We start from the raw sequence: 22462 nt of genomic DNA on the forward strand, positions 1-22462 counted from the left end.
ATAAACTAGTCCAACCTTAACGCACTACAAAAGAATTGGGTCAAATTCTGCTCCAAGGCATGGGCGCTTCTCACAACAGTGCCAGTAAAGATTAATTTTTTTTTTCTTGCGAGCAGTGGAGAATTTTCTGAAGACAGAGAGCTAGAGTCTCAACTGGTATAACTTGTCATCACTCCACTGCAGATAATAGTGGAAGATTTTGCCTGTAGTATGGAACTTTTAAATCCTATATATATATATATTGGAGTTGAGCAGCCTTCCTTGAAGGATGTATTTTCCTTGTGTAACATTCAGTGGGTTGCTGGAAATTATTCCATATTCTTATCATTCTTGGCTTCTGGGAAGCTTCTTTTGTTTTGTTTGAATGTCACAACAGATCCTTGAAAGGAGGCAAGTTTCATACAGTACTTCAAAAGTATGCTTTTCAACTTAAGCTTCAAGGTCCTAGAACACCAGGTCCCACAGAGTCATTTTTTAAGCCTGTGACTATAGTCCTTGCCTTCACTTGGTCAGACTTCAGTGTTAAAAATAAGTTTCTGCAAAAACTTTTTCATGAAAAAGATAATATTCTCCTTAAAGCAGATGGCCAATTCCCAGTATGCTGCATATGTCAAAGATAAAGCATAAGCAAAGGTTCAGCAAATGATTAAAGTTTCTTAGCTCGTGCACACTTAACCCCTCCTTGTATGCATTATGCATCTTATTTATTATTTTAGGGACTCAAAATAATCACATGTGCCTATTATTAAATTTAATTATTTTTATTTACATTTTATTTAAAAACAACGTTTAGATATAGATGCCTGAATAAGGATGAGATCAGTGTGCAATTTTAAAAGGTAGTAAAAACTATGAGGTAAGATTTCATACACCAAGACTCAACCCAAAGCAAGCTCCAAGTTGTAAACTTTTAGATAAAAGGTAAATTATAAATATATGACACACAAACTCCGGATATTCATTACTTTTTTCTTTTTCATGTAATATGTTCATCAACAATATTCAGCATTTTCAGAAATATTTCATACTGTATTGTAATACTGTATTAGATCTCAAGCCATTTTACTAAAGGTGATCTATACCGTTATCTTCATTTTATAAAAGTGAAATGACACGGATCAGGGAAGTGACTTACCCAATATCACTCACCAGGCTAAGGATAGAAGCCAGGATACAGGAGTCCAAAGTCCTTGCCTAGTACATTATCCACTTCATACTGCTTCCCAAGTTCAGAAATATTGCGTTCAACATGCTACATTTTTTTTGGTCTGACACATTCCTTTATAAGTTGGTAAGGTAAAACAGTGAACACTACCAAAGCCCAATAAACAAAAAAAAAGGGAAATTATTAAAACAGACCATAATCTAAAATAAGACTAGCCAGCTTTATTGTAATTCACAGGTATACAAAGGACTATTCAGCCTTCTCACCAGTACAAAAGAATGTACTGAAACTTGAGTATCTTTACTTTTCATCAAAACAAAGTAAAACTCAAGCATTTTAGGATTTCAGGGTAACTTAGACCACTGTTTTCCAAAATTTTGATAGGTGGTTCACACTTTTTTTTGGATTAAATTGGGAGCACACTTCACTCTTACACCTGAGAAGGTCTTTCCATTAACTCCCCTCTCTCTTCCACTGGGGCAACCTCAGAGAGCAAGGGCAGATCCAGTTACTGAGGTTGCTTCTGCAGGGTCTCACACCTGATAACCACCCCTGTAGCCTCTTCTGCTGGCCCCAGGAATTTGGAGTAGTAGAAGGGATAAGTCAGGCTGTAAAATTCTGGCTCCAGGTCAGCAACTGCGTGCCCTCCTGCTCACAGCCTGGGGCAAGGGCTGGCAGGGGGCAAGGAAGGGTTGGGGAAGGCAACAGCAGTTGCAAGTCAGCAAAGAAGCAGCAGCATGTGCCACTGGAGTAGCTGGGAGATGCACAGGATGCCAGATGAGGGATGAGAGCATTTACTAGGCCTATGCAAAGCGGCTAGTATTTGCTTCAGATTCACCAATGGCAAGTCATGCCCGACCAACCCAATTGCCTTCTATAAGATGACCGACTCTGTGGACGTGGGAAGAGCAGTGGATGTGATGCACACTGACTTTAGCAAGGCTTTTGATAGTCTCCCACAACATTCTCTTAAGCAAGCCAAGGAAGTATGGGTTGGATGAATGGACTGTAAAGTGGATAGAAGACTGGCTAAATCATCAGACTGAGAAGTAATAATCAATGGCTCCATGTCTAGTTGGCAGCCAACATCAAGTGGAGTGCCCCAGGGGTTGGTCCTGGGGCTGGTTTTGTTCAACAGCTTCAACAGTGACCTTGAAGATGGAATGGAGTACAAGTTTGCAGATGACACCAAGTGGGGGGGAGGGGTAGTAGATACACTGGAAGGTAAGGCTAAGATTCAGAGAGACCTCAACAAATTAGAGGATTAGATTAAAAAACTCATGAGGTTCAATAAGGAGAAGTGCAAAGTTGCACGTAGGACAGAACCTAATTCCATGCACCGGTACAGGATGGGGGCTGACTGGCTGGGCAGCAGCTCTGCAGAAAAGGACCTGGGGGCTACACTGGACAATAAGTTGGATGTGAGCCAACAGTGTGCCTTTTTTGTAAAGAAGGCTAATGGCATCCTGTACTGCATTAGTAGAAGTGTTGCCAGCAGACCAAGGGAAGAAATTCTTCTTCTCTATTTGGCACAGGCAAGGCCACATCTGGAATACTGTGTCCCGTTTTGAGCTGCATCTACAAAAAAGATGTAGGCAAATTTGAGGGAGTCTTGTGAAGGGCAACAAAAATTGTTAGGGGGCTGGGGCACATGTCCTCTGAGGGCAGGCTGAGGGAACTGGGCTTATTTATTCTGGAGAAGAGAAGGTTAAGGTGGGATTTAATAGCAGATTTCAACTTCCTGAAGGGGGGTTTCAAAGAAGATGGAGCTAGACTGCTTTTAGTGCCACAGGCAACAGAACAAGATGCAATGGTTTCAAGTTGTAGCAAGGGAAGTTTAGGTTAGATATTAGGAAAAACTCTCTCGCTGGGAGGGTAGTAAAGCACTGGAACAGGTAACCCAGAGTAGCTGTGGAATCTCCATCCTTGGAGGTTTTTAAGACTCAACTAAGGGTCTAGTTGGGGATGGTCCTACTTTGGGCAGGGGGTTAGACTAGATGACCTCCTGAGGTCCCTTCCAACACTAATCATCTATGGAGATTTGACCCCTTAAGCCAATCAATATACCATCATGTACAGCCCATCTTTAAATGTACCTTGGAGCTACCTTGTTAAAAGAAAGATGAAGGAATATTTATTGTAATTTAAAATTCTCTCAGAAGACTGCAGTTTTGCATTATGTAATCCTGAGGATCAATTTCAAACCATTTATAGTGTAAATTCTTACATGCTAGGTAGAGTCATCAGTGTATTAAAATAATACACTGAAAGTTTATATAGCAGAGATAATCAAAGCTTCAAACCTACTTAATCACTTATCTTACATTCCATACCTACAAGAGAATGTTTCTTCTTGTTTCTTCCAGGCTCTGCAAAAGAATTGAAATGCAGCTAGTTGGAGACCTACCTTCCAGAATTTTGGGCTTGACTTCAACAGGAAGCGCATAATAAAATCTCACTCTGCAAAATTTTCAAACTGGGATGCCCAGAGGGTAAGACATGTCTTCAGAGATACGAATTTCCAAAGGTGTTGACTGCCTAAAACTCAGACAGTTTTCTCTTCAATCCTCTCTGTTGCAGGATATGGGCTCCGGAGGGACAGATGCATCAGCAAGGTAAATAGAAGACTCCAATGGTGCCATTGTGAAGGGTTTGGCTTCCTTGACCACGGTCTGCACTTCAAAGAGAGTGGACTGATGGGAAGGGATGGCTTCCACCTCACCTGGAAAGGGAAGCAGCTCTTCTCGGCTAGAATAGCTGACCTTCTTGACAGGGCTTTAAAAACTGAGACTGCTGAGGGATGGACGGTCTACTAACAGTTTTAGCTCAAGTCATGTCAGCTGCACTACCAATAACTTGGGCAGCCCAAGAGAGACAGCCCAAGGAAATGTTCCGCTAAACCCCTCAGGGAAACATTGGGCTTCATATGGCAGACTTAACTGCCTGTACACAAATGCCAGGAGCTTGGGAAACAAGCCTATGGAACTGGCCCTTCTCCTATCTGATGACTATGACCATGTAGCAATTACGGAGACCTGGTGGGACTCCACCTACAACTGGTCAGTGGCAGTAGAGGGTTAAACTGTGTAGAAGAGAGACCGTGTGGGGAAGAGGGGTGGGGGTATTGCTTTCTATGTCAAAGATCAGCTCACCTCCCTGCAGATTGAGTTTCCAAACCAGGAAGGGTGCCTTGCGACTCTCTGGGTCAAGATACGAGGAGAACGCAGGGAGGGTGACTTACTTGTAAGAGTCTACTATAGATACCTCCTCCCCCCGACCAAGACCTGGATTGGGAATTCATTAGGGAACTGGTCGAAACTGCATGCTCCCAAAGCTTGATCATCATGGGAGACTTCAACTTCCCAGACATCTCTTGGGATGATCACACGGCCAAACCTGACAAGTCACGTAGTTTTCTCAAGTGCATCAATGACCTCTACCTAACCCAGGAGGTCTATGGGCCGACTAGGGGAGAGGCATTGCCGGAACTGGTCCTGGCCAAAGGGAAGGACCTGGTGAGCAATCTGTGGATCGAAGGGAAGCTTGGTGACAATGACCATGAGCTGGTCACCTTTTTAGTTCACCAAAAAGCTTGCAAACCCCTCAGTAAAACAGAAGTCCTTAACTTTGGGGTCCTTGACTTCTGCAAACTGAGAGAACTGGTCAGTTAGGCAATCAGAGGCCACACCCCCCGCAGACAAGGGAGTACATGAGGAATGGTCATCACTGAAAAACATAATCCTTGAAACAGGGTAAAGCCATCCCTTCTTTCAAGAAATGCAGTCAACAAGCGAGGAAGTCCCTACGGCTGAATAAGGAACTGCTGGACCTCATTACGCTCAAGAGTAGCCTACAGCAGCTGGAAAGCAGGAATTATTACCAAAGAGGATTACTGTGCACTCACCTGCACCTGCAGAGAGTGGTTGAGAAAAGCCAAGGCACAAACTGAACTTAGGCTTGCTGCGGGGGTCAAGGACAACAAAAAGTCCTTCTTCAGATATGTGGGAAGTAAGAAAAAGAACAAGGACAGTATTGGGCCCTTGAGAGATCCAACAGGGCAACTGACATCAGATGCCCAAGGAAGGGTCAATCTCCTAAATTACCTTTTTGCATTGGTTTTTCATCCTCCCAGGAGGACCACAGTGCCAGGAACTGCATACATCTATTTGGGAGCAGGTGACAGGCCAAAAATTGATATTGATCAAATGAGGGAATACCTTGAGAAACTGGACATTCTCACGTCCGTGGGCCCAGACAAAATGCACCTGAAAGAGCTGGCAGATATCCTTGCATCCCCCTTGGCAGGGATATTTGAAAACTCATGGTGCTTGGGTGCAGTTCCTGATGACTGGAAAAGAGCCAAAGTGGTCCCATCTACAAGAAAGGGAGCAGAGATGAGCTGGGGAACTATAGACCAATCAGTCTGACATCTGTTCCTGGAAAAATTCTGGAGAAAATTGTCAAGGGATCCATTAACTCCAGCCTAACTGAAGGCAAGCTTCTGAATGCCAGCCAACATGGCTTTGTGACTGGCAGGTCTTGCCTGACAAACCTCATGTCCTATGACCAGGTAACATATGCCCTGGACAAGGGAGATGAGGTGGATGTCATTTACCTGGACTTCAAGGCCTTTGACCTAGTTCCCTATGATGTCCTCATGGTTAAGCTGGGGAACTGTGGCCTAGATCATCATACGGTCCAATGGCTAGGCCACAGTTAACTGGCTACGGGGTTGGACCCAAAGAGTACTAGTTGAAGGGAGCAAATCAACGTGACGCAGCGTTACCAGTGGAGTCCCTCAAGGCTCCGTATTTGGGCCGGTACTCTTTAACTTTTTCATGAACCATCTACATTCAGGAGTTAGATGTGAACTGGCCAAGTTCGCAGACAATACCAAATTATGGGAGAAGCCAGTCACACTGCAGGACAGGCTAGGGATGCAGGCCGACTTGGACACATTCTCAAAGGTGAGCTGACCAAAACCAGGTGGCCTTTAATACAGAGAAGTGAAAGGTGCTACACCTCAGCAGGAAGAGCCCTCAGCATCCTTACAGGCTCGGCCGTGCTGCGCTTGCTAGCACCACAACTGAAAGAGACTTGGGGGTCTTGATTCACCACAAAATGAACACAAGCCACCAATGCGATGCTGTGGCTGGCAAAGCAAACCAAACTCTGATGTGCATCCACCGATGCATCTCAAGCAAAACCAGGAACATCATCCTCCCAGTTTACTTGGCCCTGGTGAGACCGCAGCTGGAGTACTGCATCCAGTTTTGGGCCCCCACTTCAGGAGGTATGTGGAAAAACTTGAGAGAATTCAGAGAAGAGCCACTTGTATGATCCAAGGCCTGGAGGGCATGCTCTACGAAGAGAGGCTAAGGGACTTGGGGCTCTTCAGTCTGGAGAAGAGAAGGCTGAGGGGGGGACTTGGTGGCAGCCTACAATTATGCAAGAGGGGTACATCAGGACCTGGGTGAACATCTGTTCACCAAAGCTCTCCAAGGGATAACAAGGTCTAACAGCCATAAACTCCAGGAAGGCCGATTTAGACTGGATATTAGAAAAAGTTACGGTGCGTGTCCAGGGTCTGGAACAAACGCCCCCCAGAGGTGGTACAAGCATCTACTCTGGATTCCTTCAAAAAACAGCTGGATTTATTTCTTGCTGGGATCACTTGATCCCAGCTGACTTCCCACTTATGGTGGGGGTGGAGGACTGGACCTGATGATCAAGGTCCCTTCCAACCCCTAATATCTAAGAAATCTATGAAACTCCTATTAATTCTGAGTACTCACTGCTTCTGGCATGACTTATTTTAGATACCTAATCATAGAGATTCCAGTAAGAGTATTTTTGCCAGAAATGTATATCATCAAATCTCAAGTATAAAGTTAATACTAGTTTAATACATGAAGCTGAACTGTGCTTACAAGTACAACAAGTATTCTTTAGTTGGACAGAAATGAAAAACAGAATCTTTAATTGTACAGATTAAGTGCTCAGCCATCTGTTTAGCAAAAAGTTATTGCCTCAGTTTTTACTTTACATTAAGCCAGCTGGTATCTCTGCCTCAGATACCCATTCCTGTCAGACTTCAGTTACTTAGCTTATTGGTGCACATCTAGTTCCTTAAATTTTCTAATGGGTAACCTGATAAACTGTTATACAGTGACTGCATTCTACCATTGGGATGACTACACTTCAGTAGCAGTAGAAAAAGCTTTCCCATCTTTACTTTGTAGCAATTTACATTCGTATAGTGTATGATTTGCTTCTTGGTTAAAAAAAAAAAAAAGAACTGAAACTCTATTGGACTTGTTTTGGCAAATGGGTTTAGCTGTGAACTGATATTTGAAGATAAATCATTTTTCCTTATATAATTTGCCATTTTTTTAAATGAGAGAAAGATTTAAAAAAAAGACAGCCTGAAAAATAGGGTTTATTGAACTAAAGCTAGTTTTAACTATAAACCTGTGTAAATTCCCCTCAGCACCTAAACTCTATGCAGAGATTATGTGAACTCCTCAATTTCTGTGCGCTTTAATAAACACTAGAAATTGACATTGACACACTAAGCTAAGATTACTATGAGTAAAAATAACCATTATGAATTATCCATTACTCTTAGTTTTAATTATAAGACATCCTGAGGCTTTCCTAAAAAACATCATATGTAATTTCAGTGCATTATATACAGATAATACAGAAATATCTTCTATAGGAAAAATAAATAAGAAAAATATGTAAACATCCTGGGTGAAATTCTATTCCCACTAAAATCAGTGGCAATACTTCCATAGCCTTTGATGGAGCCAAGATTTCACCCCAATTTTAAAAGAATATATTACAGTGACATGAGATTTTTTGTTTCAGAACATTTTAGAAGTGCATACAAGGTTGTGCAACAATTCATAAAACATTCAAATGTTATATAAATGTGTTTTTCATTCATATCTGTTGCGTCTCCTCAATATGGTCTCTTCTGGTTCTAACACATCTTTATTTATGATATCTTGAACTTCTACCACATCTGATTTGATGAGCTGACTAACTGTTAATTTGTTACCACATAATTCAGGCTCTTCCATTCTGTAATTATCATCAGTATCTTCCAGTAGATCTTCATTATTACAGTCTTCATTGTCATCTACTTCTTCCTCTTGAAGGTGTTCACCAAATGAATTAATAAGATCTTCAAGTTTCTCATTACATGTGTGACTGTCACCTTAGTTTTCAAAAAAAAGCAAAGAATTAAGAATAATGATATGGTTCCAAGTTTGACAAAAATCATTAAACAAACAAACAAAAAATCAAAACAAACCTTATTTATCCAAATCCAAGACAACCCTGAATTTAAGATGACCCCCCAATAATTAGATTCTAGACATGGGAAGTTTGTAAATATTAGTGTTCCATGTCTAGGATCTAATTGTTGGAGGTTTGTTTTAAATTCATCCCACCCCCACCGCTGAACTCAGGAAAAGCAGTGGCAGGGATGTAGGTGGTAAGAACACAGGGGGGCAGGCAGTGGCAGGGGGCAGATGGTGGGCTAGCAGTGAAAGGGCAAGCAGTGGGGGGCAGTCAAGTAGCCTGAGTCCTGCTGCCTATCCCTTGCACCACTGGACCCTCTTTGTGCCTGTCCAGGGCCCAGCGAGAGCTGTCACCACTGCTACTGGGCCAGGCTGGGTCCAAAGCAAGCACATGTACCACGTCCAGGATGGAGCAGAGAAAAAGCCTGCCTTTACCACAGCAAGAGTAAGCAGTGGTGGGGAGAGGAAGGATTGCAGGCAGCAGCTTTGGCTCCAGTGTCGGAGCCAGAGCTGAAAAAGCTTCCTGCCCTTGCATCCTCATACTTGATTCTAAGATGAGAAGCTTTTCCCACTCATCTTAGAATCAAGCAAATGCAGTATTTATTTTCTTTTTCCATCAATGACTTTTGACTATGGCATTAACAACCTACAGGACAACACATTCAAGAAAACCTTACTAAGAAAGCAGCAGAGGATTTCTCACTCAATTCCAATGGAAAATGTCCCACCACTCTTTAAGGTTAAATTGTGCCATATTAGAAGTTAGATACATTGCATCTCTCAAGCAAGAAAAACTGCTACTCCAACTACTGGCAAACAAATAAAATTTAAAAAATACTCAAACCAAACTGAAAGTAAAGGGACCTTACTGAACTTAAGACCAAATAACATTGAATTGAATAACAGCTATTTTAATAATAGCTCATTTACACATTCTAAAAGGATTAAACTGATTTTACTACAATAAGGATCTATGACATTGATCAGAAACAAAGAGTACCTTTTAGCTTCATTTCTGATTTATCCAGTCCACTTTCTTTCATCAACTGTCTAATAGACCGGAGTTGTGTCATTATTTCATCTTTCTGTTCACAAGCCAAAGCATTTACACTGAAACAGAGAAAAAAAAAAAACAGACAAGCAGTTGAAATACATCTGAGCTACTACTGGAAGCAAGTGTTTAACAAAACTGTACTACATATTTATATAAAACATGACAATTTTTTTTAAGTGTATCACTAAGAACAAAAAAAACTGTATTATTCTACCAATGTCGAAAGAATTTAGGGGAACATTAGAGCTAGGACAAAGAGCGTTCATGTCAGTATCTTCTCTGCTCAATGAAAAGACTGCCTGTTGTAAATTTGTTCATTAAATTTGTAATTATTTCAACATACACTGACATTCAGCATTACATTGAGTATTATTAAAGACTGAAATACTACATTAAGAATTTATGTTTTAATCTTAAAAATACAGATCTCATGAAAGATGTCAACTATACACATCTGTATTCCTCTATACCAGTGTTCTCAACAAAGGTTCGGGGGGGGAGGGGGGGCGCGCAGGACAGCAGAGGTTGAAATCCTTTCAAGGGCATATAGGGTGCCATGCAATGTTAGCATTGTTAAGTAGGCAAATACTGTTCACAAGATAAACCTAGAGATTTCAAAAAGGAATCCATGGTGTTTAAAACATTCTGACCTCCTGTAGTCTGAGTTCTTAGCTTCAAAGGAATTGATCTACACTGGTAGGCAACCCCCGGCATGGGTGCCAAAGCATAACACACAAAAGCATTTTGCTTGATATGTATGCCTTGGGGTGGGTGGCAGGAAAAGGGCCAACGATGTGTTGCCACAAGGACTGGATCCCTTGCAGCTCCCCCACTGTCTGCCCTGGCACACCAACACCTTACAGGTCAAGGCTGCAGGTGTTTTTGGCACTCTGCCCAAATATGTTGTCAACCCCTGCTATATTAAGTTTCTGTAGTCAAAAAGCAAGTGAAAATTAAGAGCCAGCATTTCCCAAAGGGTGCCCCAAGTCTAAAAAGGTTGAGAATCACTGCAAGGTTGGGCAGAAATGTTACATGTATTCATAGACACCTACATCAAGTCAGCTTATTCCATAAAAGATAACTGATAACTACTTTGTTTATTTGGAGAAGCACCATATTCTGGGGGTCAGCAACCTACAGTCTGTGGAACCACTCTACCTGGCTTGCAAAGCTAAAGCTTCAATCATATTCCAGTGGGGGAGGGACTCACCTGTGTGATAGCTGGGTTGTGGAAAGAAGCAGCCACTGCCAGGCAGTGGGGACAAGGTCAGAAAAGCCAGCCCAACTTGGAACAAGCTGGATAATTTTGGCCTGCTGCGAAGCCCAGCCATATTCAATCACCATTTGTAACCAAAATTACGTATGCTAATCCTCAGTAGATTCTGCTTTTTTTTCCTGGTGAAATACCACCTTGTCTCTCAGACTGTATTCATTTTTCCTCCAGTTGGGTGTTCCCATAATTTAGGAGATATTCTACACTAAAGTTATTTGAGAAATCAGTAATTTCATTTTGGGCTTTTAAGTTTTTTCAGAGCTAATGTCAGAACCTGTTCTGTCTTACTAGAGGGGTTTTGAAAGATGGAACTCTCATAACTTACCCTATTTAAAATATCATCCCATAATCATTTTACTTCCATTTATCATATGAACAAAGGAGTCATCTGTAAAAATGCATGCATCTCTACAACTAGCTATTGTCTGTACAGTGCTATTATGTAAGTGCTTAGTTACAAAGAGATTCCTACATACCCTTCTCCTGACATACGTAATAATCTGCTGACACACTTCTAATTTCCCAGAAATTTAGAAGGGGATTAGTATAATTTTAAGAGGTTTCTCTTATCCTAGAATTACTTACCAGTTTGACAGTGGGTCCAACTGAGTCAGTAAAGAATTTAACATTGTTTCTGTCTGTGCTAGATGCTGCTCCAATTCCAAAAGCTGATGCTCTAGAAGAGAGACTGGCATATTAGAAATTAGTGTGCACTTAAGGATGTCATCAAAGGAATAAAAGGAAATTACATTTTGAGAGAGACAGATCAAACATCTTCTATCAAACATTCTCTGGAATGACTGCATGTAGGATAAAGTGTTCATCTCTTGGTATCACATTACCAGGAACAGAAAAGGGACTGCAGAGTTCAGAAAAAGTACTTCTGATTATTAACTGGGGATGCAGATAGACATAACACTTGAACTATTGCAAGAATGTCACAACTGGAAATTGGTTCACAATTTTCCTGGGTCAAAAGTGTCCACACATACACTGCTAAGGGGTCTAAGTAGAATGATCACCTTTTAGGTACTGCAATGCCATCAAACAGCCACAAGGAGTTGGTAGTGACTACCCAGTCCAACTGCAGTTCTCAGTTTCCCTTTTCCACTAATACCGAGTACAGTAAACACCAATTGCTGAATTTTACTGAAATGTGTGATGGTACTGTGACTGGGAGTGCTGGGATTCACAGGGGAGCTCTCTGCTAACTTTTGAAGAGACAGTGATTTCTTTCCATTAATTGGGAATTAAGTCCTTGGGCAGCCCTCAAGAACCCCTAACCCTTAAGTACACAGGAGTAGGGGTCTAGGCAATGCACTCCTCTGCAACTGGCCATAATGCAGGACACCTTGGTGAATTGCCACGAACAGAAGAAAATTGACCAGGTGTTTAAAAGCAGCAGAATACTGTCCCCTAGGCCCCCAGCCAGGGACACTGGTCAGGTGCAGACAACAAAAGTTGCAGCAGTAGAGTTCTGGTTGTATTCCAGAGGAAACATTTGCAGTGTAGGTGTTGGGGTTTGTTGCCAGCCTTGGTCATTTTTAAGGGGGCCTAGGCCAAGCTGCAGAAATGTTGCTAAGGAGAAGGCCCCAAAGCGTGTTTCTGAGTGACCATAATATGAACCTTTGCAGATGTGACAACTAGGCTGGTCAGAAAAGTAAATGAAGCCATCCACATGTTTAGCTAAACCAGTAATGAGATGCAATGAAACAAAGCACACGGTCTGCAAAGAGATATTATAAGGGAAGTCCATATATTAAATAATTCAAATACACTATACTATAGCTTTATGTTAAAATATTAGTAGTAGTGGTTAACGAAACCAAATATATTAGATGTTATTTGGCTACAATGGATGTATTTTTGTTAAGATGCTTAAATAATTTGTATAAAGAGCATAAACCAAGGTAAGGAAGAAACAGGCCAGTGCTGCACAGCATTCCACAATGGGGGAGGAAAGGAGATAAGAAACCCTCTCTTTTACTGTCCCAAGGATATAAATCCCAACTAACTGATGCCTTCCAAGTCCGCAAGAGATCTGGTTCTGTTCAGTTCCAAATGATTCAGTGAAACAAATAAATATAAATGAAACTAATCACAGACCATCCCTTAGCATATTAGAACTAGCCAGCCATAAGTACTGGGTATAGGCTGCAGGGAAATTTGGGGAATTCAGCCAATTCAAGAAGACCTGCTGCCAATCTGCTTGACACCCTCCTCCCACCTCTTGAATCTACCTAGCCAGTATAAGTGAAAATCTGTGTTGTGCTGTCATGGGCAGCTAAACAGACTTTGGGATAAATGTTTGATTTTATGTTTTAAAGTGCCAAAAAATAAAAGGTTGGCCTGTAGACCTATTTTTGCCTCTTTTTATCAGTATCCTACCCACAACATTACCTATAATCAGGTAACAGGTGATGAGGTTGAGGAGTGGGATGCAATGGGATGCATGGAGGACCAAAATGACACAACTCATGGAAACCTTGGTGTATGCACATAACACTGAACTGATTCATAGTGAACTAGTGCAGTATAATATATTTGATTATACTTTTAAAATGGGTCAAGAGGTTTAAACCATTCTAAGCTGACTTGTGCATCTGGGGCATTTATACACGTGCTCTGGGAGTGGGTGGGAGTATTTTAATTAGAGCTGCTCTGAGAACCCCTTTAATTAAAACACTTGAAGTATGTCACGTGTCAACATTCCTGCACTTCAAAATGGTGGTGGGGACACTTTATCTAAAGCTCATCGAGTGATCTGATTAAACCAATCTGAGCATTATGTCTGTTGGCACCCTAGAAGTTTCGACTAATGTAGTACACACAATTTGAGTAAACATGACGGAAAGGGCAGATTGCTGCAGGCTAGTAACATGAAGGAAAAGACGATGTTTAGTAAACGGAAAGAAGTGTAACTAGAAGCAATAAGGGAAAATCATCACTACAAAGGAAATATTTCATAACAATGGCATTACTAGTCTCTGTAGCAGTTCTTTAAAGGCAGGTGGAAGATGCTCCAATACTTGGCATGTTTAAATTAGGCTGGACATGACACCTGAAAACAGGTTGTTGGAAACAACTTTGCATTTGTTTGAAACAGAATATGAATCTACTGGTCTTTTCTATGTCCCTGGTTATTATACCAAGTTGTTATTGTGCTTTTCAGGTAGTGTGATTACCCTACTGTAGTGGTTCTCAAGGCATCCCTCAATACTTTTGGGTAACTGAATAGCACCACATGTCAAAAACTAATATGTAAGTTACAGCAGGGGTCAGCAATGTTTTTGGGCAGAGGGCCAAAAACACCTGCAATCTTGACTTGTAAAATGCTGGTGTGCCTAGGGCAAAGTCGGGGAGCCACGAGGAGTATGGATCCTTGTTGTGGCAATGTAGCTCTGGCCCCTCTTCTGCTGTCCACCCTGAGCCAAACGTGCCAAACAAAAATCCAAGTGCCACACTCTGGCACCTGTGCCATGGTTGCCTACCCCTGCCTTACAGTGCTTACCTCCTTGCAGAGGGGCCACATATTGGGGGTGGGGAGTCAGCCAAGCAGGAACAAGCCCAAGCCTGCACTTATCTGCTTAGCTTATTTGCTTACCGCCTCGCAACTTATCTCCTCACATCTCAAGGCACCCCAGGGTGTCACAGAAGCCTGTCTGAGAATCCCTGGCCTAAAATTTCCTCTACTTAAAAGAGGTATCTTGTTCATTCCCTTCTGCTTCCAGGCAGTCTGACCCCCCAAAGCAGGTTTTAATACACCTTTAAACACACCTATTTCATCAGACAGCATTCAAGAAACCAAGAACATTGAGATTTTGATTGGGGAATATCATGTTGGGGAAGTTTAAGTTGCATATTAGGAAAAAACACTTTCACTAGGTGGGTTGTGAGGCACTGGAACAAGTTACTTAGAGAGGTGGTGGAATCTCCATCTTTGGAGGGTTTTAAGGCCAGGCTCGACAAAGCCCTGGCTGGAATGATCTAGTTGGGGATGGTTCTGCTTTAAGCAAGGGGTAGGACTAGATGACTTCCTGAGGTCCCTTCCAACTCTAATTTTCTATGATTCAAAGAGGCCTTATCTGTTGACAAGGGCAAATGCCTTGGTCAGGTCAATAAAGGCAGTATAGAGGTGTCTCTTTCTTCCCTACATTTTTCTGGATTTGTTGGAATGAGAAGAGTGCATCTATGGTGGGCCTACTAGCCCTGAAGCCATATGGTGACTCAGGGTAAACACAGTCAGTAAGGACTGAAAAAGTCTTCGGAGTACCACTTGAGTGATGATCTTTCCAACAATGCTTAGTAGTGAAATACCACGATTGCAGCAACTGTAACAACCATCTCCTTTATTCTTGTACAGAGTGACTATACTGACATCTTGCATAACTTGTGGCACTGTCCCTACTGTCCAACAGTAAATAAGAAGCTTGTATAAATGGGGGCAAAGCACAGGTTTCCTGCACTTTATCTTACACTTGTTAATATTTTTAAAGCATTTTAGTAAATTTAAAAATGGGTTCTTGTGCTGCAAAAAATATTAGTGAAAGCCCATTTTATTTCAGAAGGAAAACTATGCATTTTAATATACATATTCTGATAAATGCCTTGCCTGTTTCTTTTGCCTGATCTTCTGTAGTCTCATCTTTCTGAGATGAACTTTCTTCTTGAGATTTCATCTATAAAAGACGAAATAATATTAAGTGCTAACAGAATAACACTACAGTGGAGTTGCATCTTGCATGGCTTAGGTTCTGAAGTCAGCGCATAAGGCGAAAATCACGTATAGTCAAAATTACCCTTGGGCTTGCCCAGTGGCACAGTCCGCTCCCTCCTCCATCCAGTGGTACAGTCCCTCCTTCCCACCCAGGGCAGCCTGCACCAAACTCCCGCCCGGTCAGCGTGCACAGCTTCCCAGCAGGGCTGCTCCCAATGTAGCTGCTTGGCCCCATGCGCAGCGCTGCGGGGGGCAGCTGCAGGCTGAATCCAAACAATCGGCACTCCGGGGCATACACGTATGATGAATTTGTGTATGTTAAATGTGCATGTGATGCAACTCCACTGTATTTCAGGAAATACATTTAAAAGCCTTGTTAAAACTATGTTAATAATTGTAGCCACTATCTACTTTTCACTCACACATGACCATACCCCACCCCCCACAATACTGCAAACTAAGTCAAGTGTAGCAATTTGTGCGCCAAAAAATGACATTTTAGTATCTAGGAACAATGTCTATGATGACTATCCAAATCTCTCTCCCCCTCATTTTTTTGTAATCTTAGTAAGAGTACGCATTTCAGAATTAGACAAATTATTACTTGACCTTAGCCAAAACCAAGCCAAGCATAATATAAATGGATATCTGGAACTTAGGCTCAAAATTTTAGCTATTTTCACATATGGCTCACCTTAAATACATTGTTCAGATCCACAGAAATCACACTGACTTGTAATGTTTCAAAGTGTCACATTGTACACTAAAGGGAGTCTGTACTAGATAATCTAGTCACACTTAACAAATAATGCATAAGAGTTTTATCATAAAAGATAATGCAATCATGACAATACCTAAGGAATTGTCAAGTTAATCAACCTGGATTTGATTTAAAAGATCCATTATATACAATTCCTTGCTTAATTTACAACTTATACCCTTGCTTAATTTACACTTATTCATAAAAACCTTTATATGTAACCACCTAAAACAGGGGTTGGCAACCTGTGGCCTGTAGGCCCAGCCACCTGAGCTTCCCAGGCTTGATTTTCTCTCGGCTGTGATATGGCATCAGTTCAGTCCCAGTGTTGTCCATCTTGGACCCAAGATGGTTCATTCCAGCCCACTGCTAAAGAATGTTGCTGACTGCTGGCCTAGTGGCAGATTAAGATCCAGCTTCTGAAAACACTAATCTATGTTAACCCCCACTACAGCTACAGTAAATTAATACAACCATATATTTTGGTAAAAGGTAAAGGAAGGGAAAACAAGTTCCAAATAGATTTTAAAATGCTTGGAAGCTGAAGAATGATAGCATATACACTGATAGACCATACGAGCACTGGAAATTAAGAAATTTAATTTTGTATGAAAGAAGGAAAACTTGCTTGATACGGCTTTTCAGAACCTAAAATATTCTCTCGAAAGAAACAGAAGGCCAATCACTTCCAAGACAAGAAGAGGTCATTTGCCTTTTCTAAGCATGCCCCTAGTTGCAACCCTTTCTCTCCAACCACACAGATTAATCTCTTGTAATACAAACCCTCAATCTGGCTCTTTACTAATGTAATCTCTTCCTCCAGGCTCTGACAAATGCATAAAAACTTAAGATTGGAAGGGGCCTCTTGGGTCAGAGTCTAGTCCTCTCCGATTGCAGGATATTAACAATGCATGTCATGCAATCCCTTCATTCAGTTAATAAAGCTTCCTCTTAAATGTTTTTTTGTATTCTCTATTCTTATCACAAGGCTGCTCCAGATGCTTAGTGCTCTGATGGCTGGAAGCTCTCTCCCAATTTGGAATCTAAATTATTCATTTTTATATCCATATGTTCTTGCGCTAAGTTTGTTCAGTAGCTAAGACAGTTCTTCCCCACCCCTGTATTTACTTCTACATCATATTTAAAGAAAATAATTTTGTCTTCTTTCTAACTAAACAAGCCAAGGTCATTTAGTCTCCTCTTAAAATATAGGGTGTAATTTCCCCTTATTGGATAAACTTTTCTACATTTGTTCCAGTTTGAATACTTATTTCTTGAACAGGGGTGACCAGCCCATAATTATCTAGGTTATTTTTTTTTTTTTTTTTTAGAAGGGCTGAGGGAAGAGGCACTACATCTGCTATTCTCCAAACATATGATACCACCACCTAATTGATACCTCAAACATATTAAGTAAGAATGCATTCACATTTATTTTCAGAAGTATGCGTTAAAAATACTGGCTACAGGACCTGCGATTTCATGCATCAGTTCTTTCAGAATTCTGGGATGGAGATTGTCCAATTCCACATGACTCAAAATTTTACTTACACCTCAATATTTATAATTTCCATTTCTATACCCTTGTCCCCAGGAACCATCCTGTCATTTCCCCTAACAGCCAATATCATATTAGAAATTAAAATAAATTACCCATTTAACTCTGAGGCCGTACGTACATTACCTTTAATCTTTCCTCTGTCCTAACTACACAGTAACCACACTTCCCTCCTGTTCTCATTTTATAAAAACCTTTTGATATTCATTTTAATATCCATTGAAAGGTTTAACCTATCTGCTGGCAATTATCACTTCACCCCCAAAATCCTTGACCTCCTAAGACAGTGCCTTCCTTGCTGATCAATTTTTTTCCCTGCAGTCCTCACAGGCTTTCTGCTAACCCTTTATATGCATATATATATCAGCTGCATTTTGGAACGTAGGTTTTGTAGCTTTTATTCAAAACTAACTATAATTAGTATATCAAGCAAGGGGGAAAATTGTAGTAAAGAGTTCCAGACCTGACCAGATGAATAACTACTTACACAAGGATAATTATAGTTAGGTTTTGCAGCTGATTTCACCAACTAGTTCTCTTCACTTTCAAAATCTGCTCTTTTGAAGTTAAGAACCTGTCACCCACCTACTTTTGTTTATCTTGCCATTTCATTTAAACCAATTCTATTCAAAAGCACTCAATCTAAGTTCTTTCCTATGACCAACTGTTCTATAAGCACTAGTTACCAAATACCATCTGAGTTCTTGCTGGCTCAGTAGCTGAAGACATCTATGAACTATCATTATTAACACTGTTCTCCAATCTAAAACTAGGAAGTTAAAACTCCCCATAACATCACAATTTCCAGTAGCATTTCTGTTTAATGACATTATGAGGATTTTAAACCAAATATCCAGTTCTAACTTTGGAAATTTGTTGCTATTTCTAGACTACCACAGCCCAATAGAACCTCTTCTACAAGCATTTGCTAAAGTAATACTACTTTACAATCTGTTTGGATCATTATTATGACAACATGAATAAAAAGAAGTCAATCACACCATTCATGTACAATGTTACCCTGTTGCCTTTACTCACATCTTTATCATTCCGGAACAGTACATATGCTTCAATCCCAGCCCGTGTCACTGTGCATCAAAATTTACCAACAGACACGTTATGTCCTTTCCGCTGTTACTTCTCATACATGTAAATTGCTTCCTGTAGATAATCAAAAGGTTGCCTCTCTGTCCTCCTTGTACCTCTCCTCTGTCACAACGCCTAAAACAAGCCTCAGTGGTTTGACAGCTTATGCTGTGATGGCTGCTTTTCAAGGTCTAATTTGTAACTCTGTGCTCCATTTGTTTCATATTTAAATCATAAACTATTCGGGATGGGGGACAGTCTTTTTGTTCTGTGCTTGGACAGTACCTAAAACATTGAGGTCCTCCTTCCATGACTAGGACTCTTTTTTTCTTTTTTTTTTTTTTTTTAAAAAAAATCACAAAAAACCCCCCGAACATCAGGTTCTCCCCACATTTTACTAGAAAATTTCTTTTCTTAATATTAACAACACTCACTGTGCATTTTCCTTGATGGAACTCATTATTGCTGCTGCGTAACTGATGGGAAAGAAATACAACACAATATCACTCTAGCCTTATTGTTAAAGATAAACTGCATAAGTAATCTTCTCCCCACTCAGATTTACCCTGAGGAGGGAGGAAGTGTGTAATGAGAAATAGTCGGTTCTCTCTCTCCGTTTCATACACACATGCACGCAATACACATTCGTTTTTACTTCACAGTTCAACATTGACAGCACACTGGACAAAAGAGAAAGTCTGTTTTGAATAACATGGATGGACACAGAAGCAAAAAGATGACCTGTTGGACCTTTGCCATCCTTCCTTCTGTGAGTAAGATACTTAATATGAAAGTACTTACCTTTACAAATTTATATGCTGCAAACATCCCCACACCAATAGCATACAAGGGCATAAGAGTAAAAGCTATATCTTTGCCATTTCCTCTAGTTCTCTCACTCTTCATTTCCTTTCCCATTGCATTCCTCATCTGCTGAAAGCTCTGGTGTGTTTTACTTTCAGAACTTCCTGGTTTCACATGAGATGGATGACTACCCTCAGAACCACCTGCAAAATTGAATATTTCAAAGGAAGACAAAAAGGTTTGAGCTTTGTAATTCATTTCACAATAGAAGTGAGCTGAAATTTTTATTCCTTGCAGGATGATCCTGGGTCATCATACCATTAGTATAGTATCAGCTACCATTATACAACTGTTTATTCTGAACTCATACTACATACAATTACAAGTAACTCTCTTCATGAATACATAGTTAAATCTGTACATTATAATTAGCATATTAAGATCCTCTTTTCCTCATCTACTACAATAAAGAGTGCAGTACAGATTACACAGTGGGCGTTTTTCTTACTAATAGAAATAATTCAGCAGTCATTGCAAACTGTAGTAAAGTTAGATATAAAGTAAAGTTAGATATAATCAGTAATATACTTTGATCTTGAAATTTAGCAATCTAATATTTAACTTTTAAACGCTGCTGTAACTGCTCTTCCGTACTGACATCAAACTCACCAATTTTTCCCCAACAGAGAAAGCCAAGTTAACTATTTTCTACCTTGAGAAACAAGCAAATAACATTTCCCCAACTAAGCAAGAGACTTCCACTAAAAAAGCCAAACTAGCCTGCATGCAATTGGGTTTAACTATAGGTGCAATAATATTTCAAATGCCCTCTACATATGCAGGAGCGCCATAATTCAGCAAGTTAAGTATTTAGATTTTAAAAAAATCAAGTTTAGTATTGTACATATACAGTACATACGTTGCAAACACTTGACTCTCTTTTCTATAAAAATTATGTATTTTATATTAAGCAGACATGAAAGTAGGGACCATAACTTAATCTCCACCTCCCCCCATTCCCTTTCAGAAGGTAGCTGACAACTAGGCTAAAGAATTATGCACAATTCATTTTTCTCTAGCTCAAATGTTTAGGTGTTCCCCATAAGGTAAAAGTTTTTACAGGAAAAATGAAGAGCTCCCTGCCTCAGCATAACCTACATCCCCTATAGTATAACAAACTAGCCCCACACCTTTTCCAAGTGCCACAGCTATCCCCTACCCCTACTTTCTGCTCCTTGCCTCATCTGCTGCCTGTCCCCTGCCTTGTCTACCATGTGGCATGAGTAGCCTGTGTATGGCACAGGTTGGGCAACCCTGGATCAGACTACTCCTGGGAGCCAAGAGGTGTAATTTGAAACTCCTAAATAAGAAGACTGTCTGTGGTATGGATCTCACCCACAGGGCTTCTTGTGGTCCTGAAGTCCCAATACATCTCTGGCCCCTGAATCTAGCATTTCACACTGCCAATGCTCAGCCCAGGCCTGAATTTTTGGGTTAAAGAGTGGCCGCGGCATTAGCCTGCTGAATGCAGTCACTCTCCTGCCAAATTTCCAGGTAGTGATCCCCATTGGGGATGCCCTTCAGCAGCAGCAGGTTACTGTCTGAACCACTAAATCAACACATAGGAATTAATACTGCCACTGCCACCCATTCCACTGTGGGAGATGGGTCAGTTAGCCCATCAAACAGAATGAAAGCCACACCCCAGCCCTAAATCAAAGGAGGGAGCTTAATCTGCATCTCCTAAATCTTGGAGCAGTGAGCGTTTAGCAGAGGCGGGAGCTGGAACACCACTTCGTGGAGCATCTTTGTTTGAATTGTGCTTACCAAGACAGGTTCTAGGAATACCTAGTTAATCAAGCCTCTCCCAAAACGTAGGTGGCATATAGGCCTAGTTTATGGAGCCAGAAGGGATGCAGTATTAAGCCAATCTCCCCAGCATAATGAAGCCCGAGATGCCTTTTGAGTATGTCTAGAAACAGAATTTGACACCCAAGCAACTTAAAGCTCCAGGTGGTAACTGAACAAGACCTTTGAGGACAGCAATTTGACTTAAATAGTTTCATAGTTGGTAGGGTCAGAAGGGACCCAAGCAGGTCATCAAGTCCGACCCCCTGCCATGGGCAAGAAAGAATGCTGGGGTCAGACGACCCTGGCTAGGTGATTATCTAGCCTCCTTTAGAAGACCCCCAGGATTGGACCGAGTACCACTTCCCCTTGGAAGTTGGTTCCAGATCTTAGCCGCCTTGACTGTGAAGTAGTGCTTCCTGATGTGTAGCCTGAACCTATTCTGCCAACTTATGGCCGTTATTCCTAGTTACTCCTGGTACTGCTTAGGGGAACAAGGTCTCTTCCGTTCCCTGCTGGTCCCCCTTGGTAAGTTTACAGATGGCCACCAGATCCCCTCTCAGCCTTCTCTTGCAGAGGCTGAACAAGTTCAGGTCCTATAGCCTCTCCTCATACCACCTGCCCTGCTGCCCCTGATCATGCGAGTGGCCCTCCTCTGGATCCTCTCAATGCTGTCCACATCCCCCCTGAAGTGCAGCACCCAGAACTGGATGCAGTACTCCAACTGTGGCCTGACCAGTGTCGCACAGAGGGGGAGGATCACCTCCTTGGACCTGCTCGTGATGCATCTGTAGATACATGACAAGGTGCGGTTAAGCCTTACTGACCGCATTCTCGCATTGGTGGCCCATGTTCATCTTGGAATCAATAGCAATCCCAAGATGCTT

At 41.3% G+C, this 22462-nt stretch overlaps 1 protein-coding gene across 2 annotated transcripts in view; it reads right to left on the reverse strand.

Moving 5' to 3' along the window:
• Positions 1-7051: 7051 nt before the first annotated feature.
• The window catches only part of LOC109295738 (coiled-coil domain-containing protein 107-like), a 27527-nt gene continuing 12116 nt past the window's right edge, over positions 7052-22462 (reverse strand). Inside the window, exons 2-7 of one of the 2 annotated variants that reach the window (XM_019514745.1) lie at positions 19725-19930; positions 19358-19399; positions 15415-15481; positions 11388-11478; positions 9476-9585; positions 7052-8390 (exon numbers count right to left, since the gene is read on the reverse strand). In XM_019514745.1, the coding sequence (XP_019370290.1) occupies positions 8110-8390; positions 9476-9585; positions 11388-11478; positions 15415-15481; positions 19358-19399; positions 19725-19930 (797 nt within the window). In that variant the 3' untranslated portion in view covers positions 7052-8109. The remainder of the gene's footprint in view (positions 8391-9475; positions 9586-11387; positions 11479-15414; positions 15482-19357; positions 19400-19724; positions 19931-22462) is intronic. The other variant, XM_019514746.1, reaches the window with a different exon arrangement.

The sequence above is a fragment of the Gavialis gangeticus genome, unplaced genomic scaffold (genome assembly GCF_001723915.1).
Source record: "Gavialis gangeticus isolate Ggan-Ray unplaced genomic scaffold, GavGan_comp1, whole genome shotgun sequence".
NCBI classification, from domain to species: domain Eukaryota; kingdom Metazoa; phylum Chordata; order Crocodylia; family Gavialidae; genus Gavialis; species Gavialis gangeticus.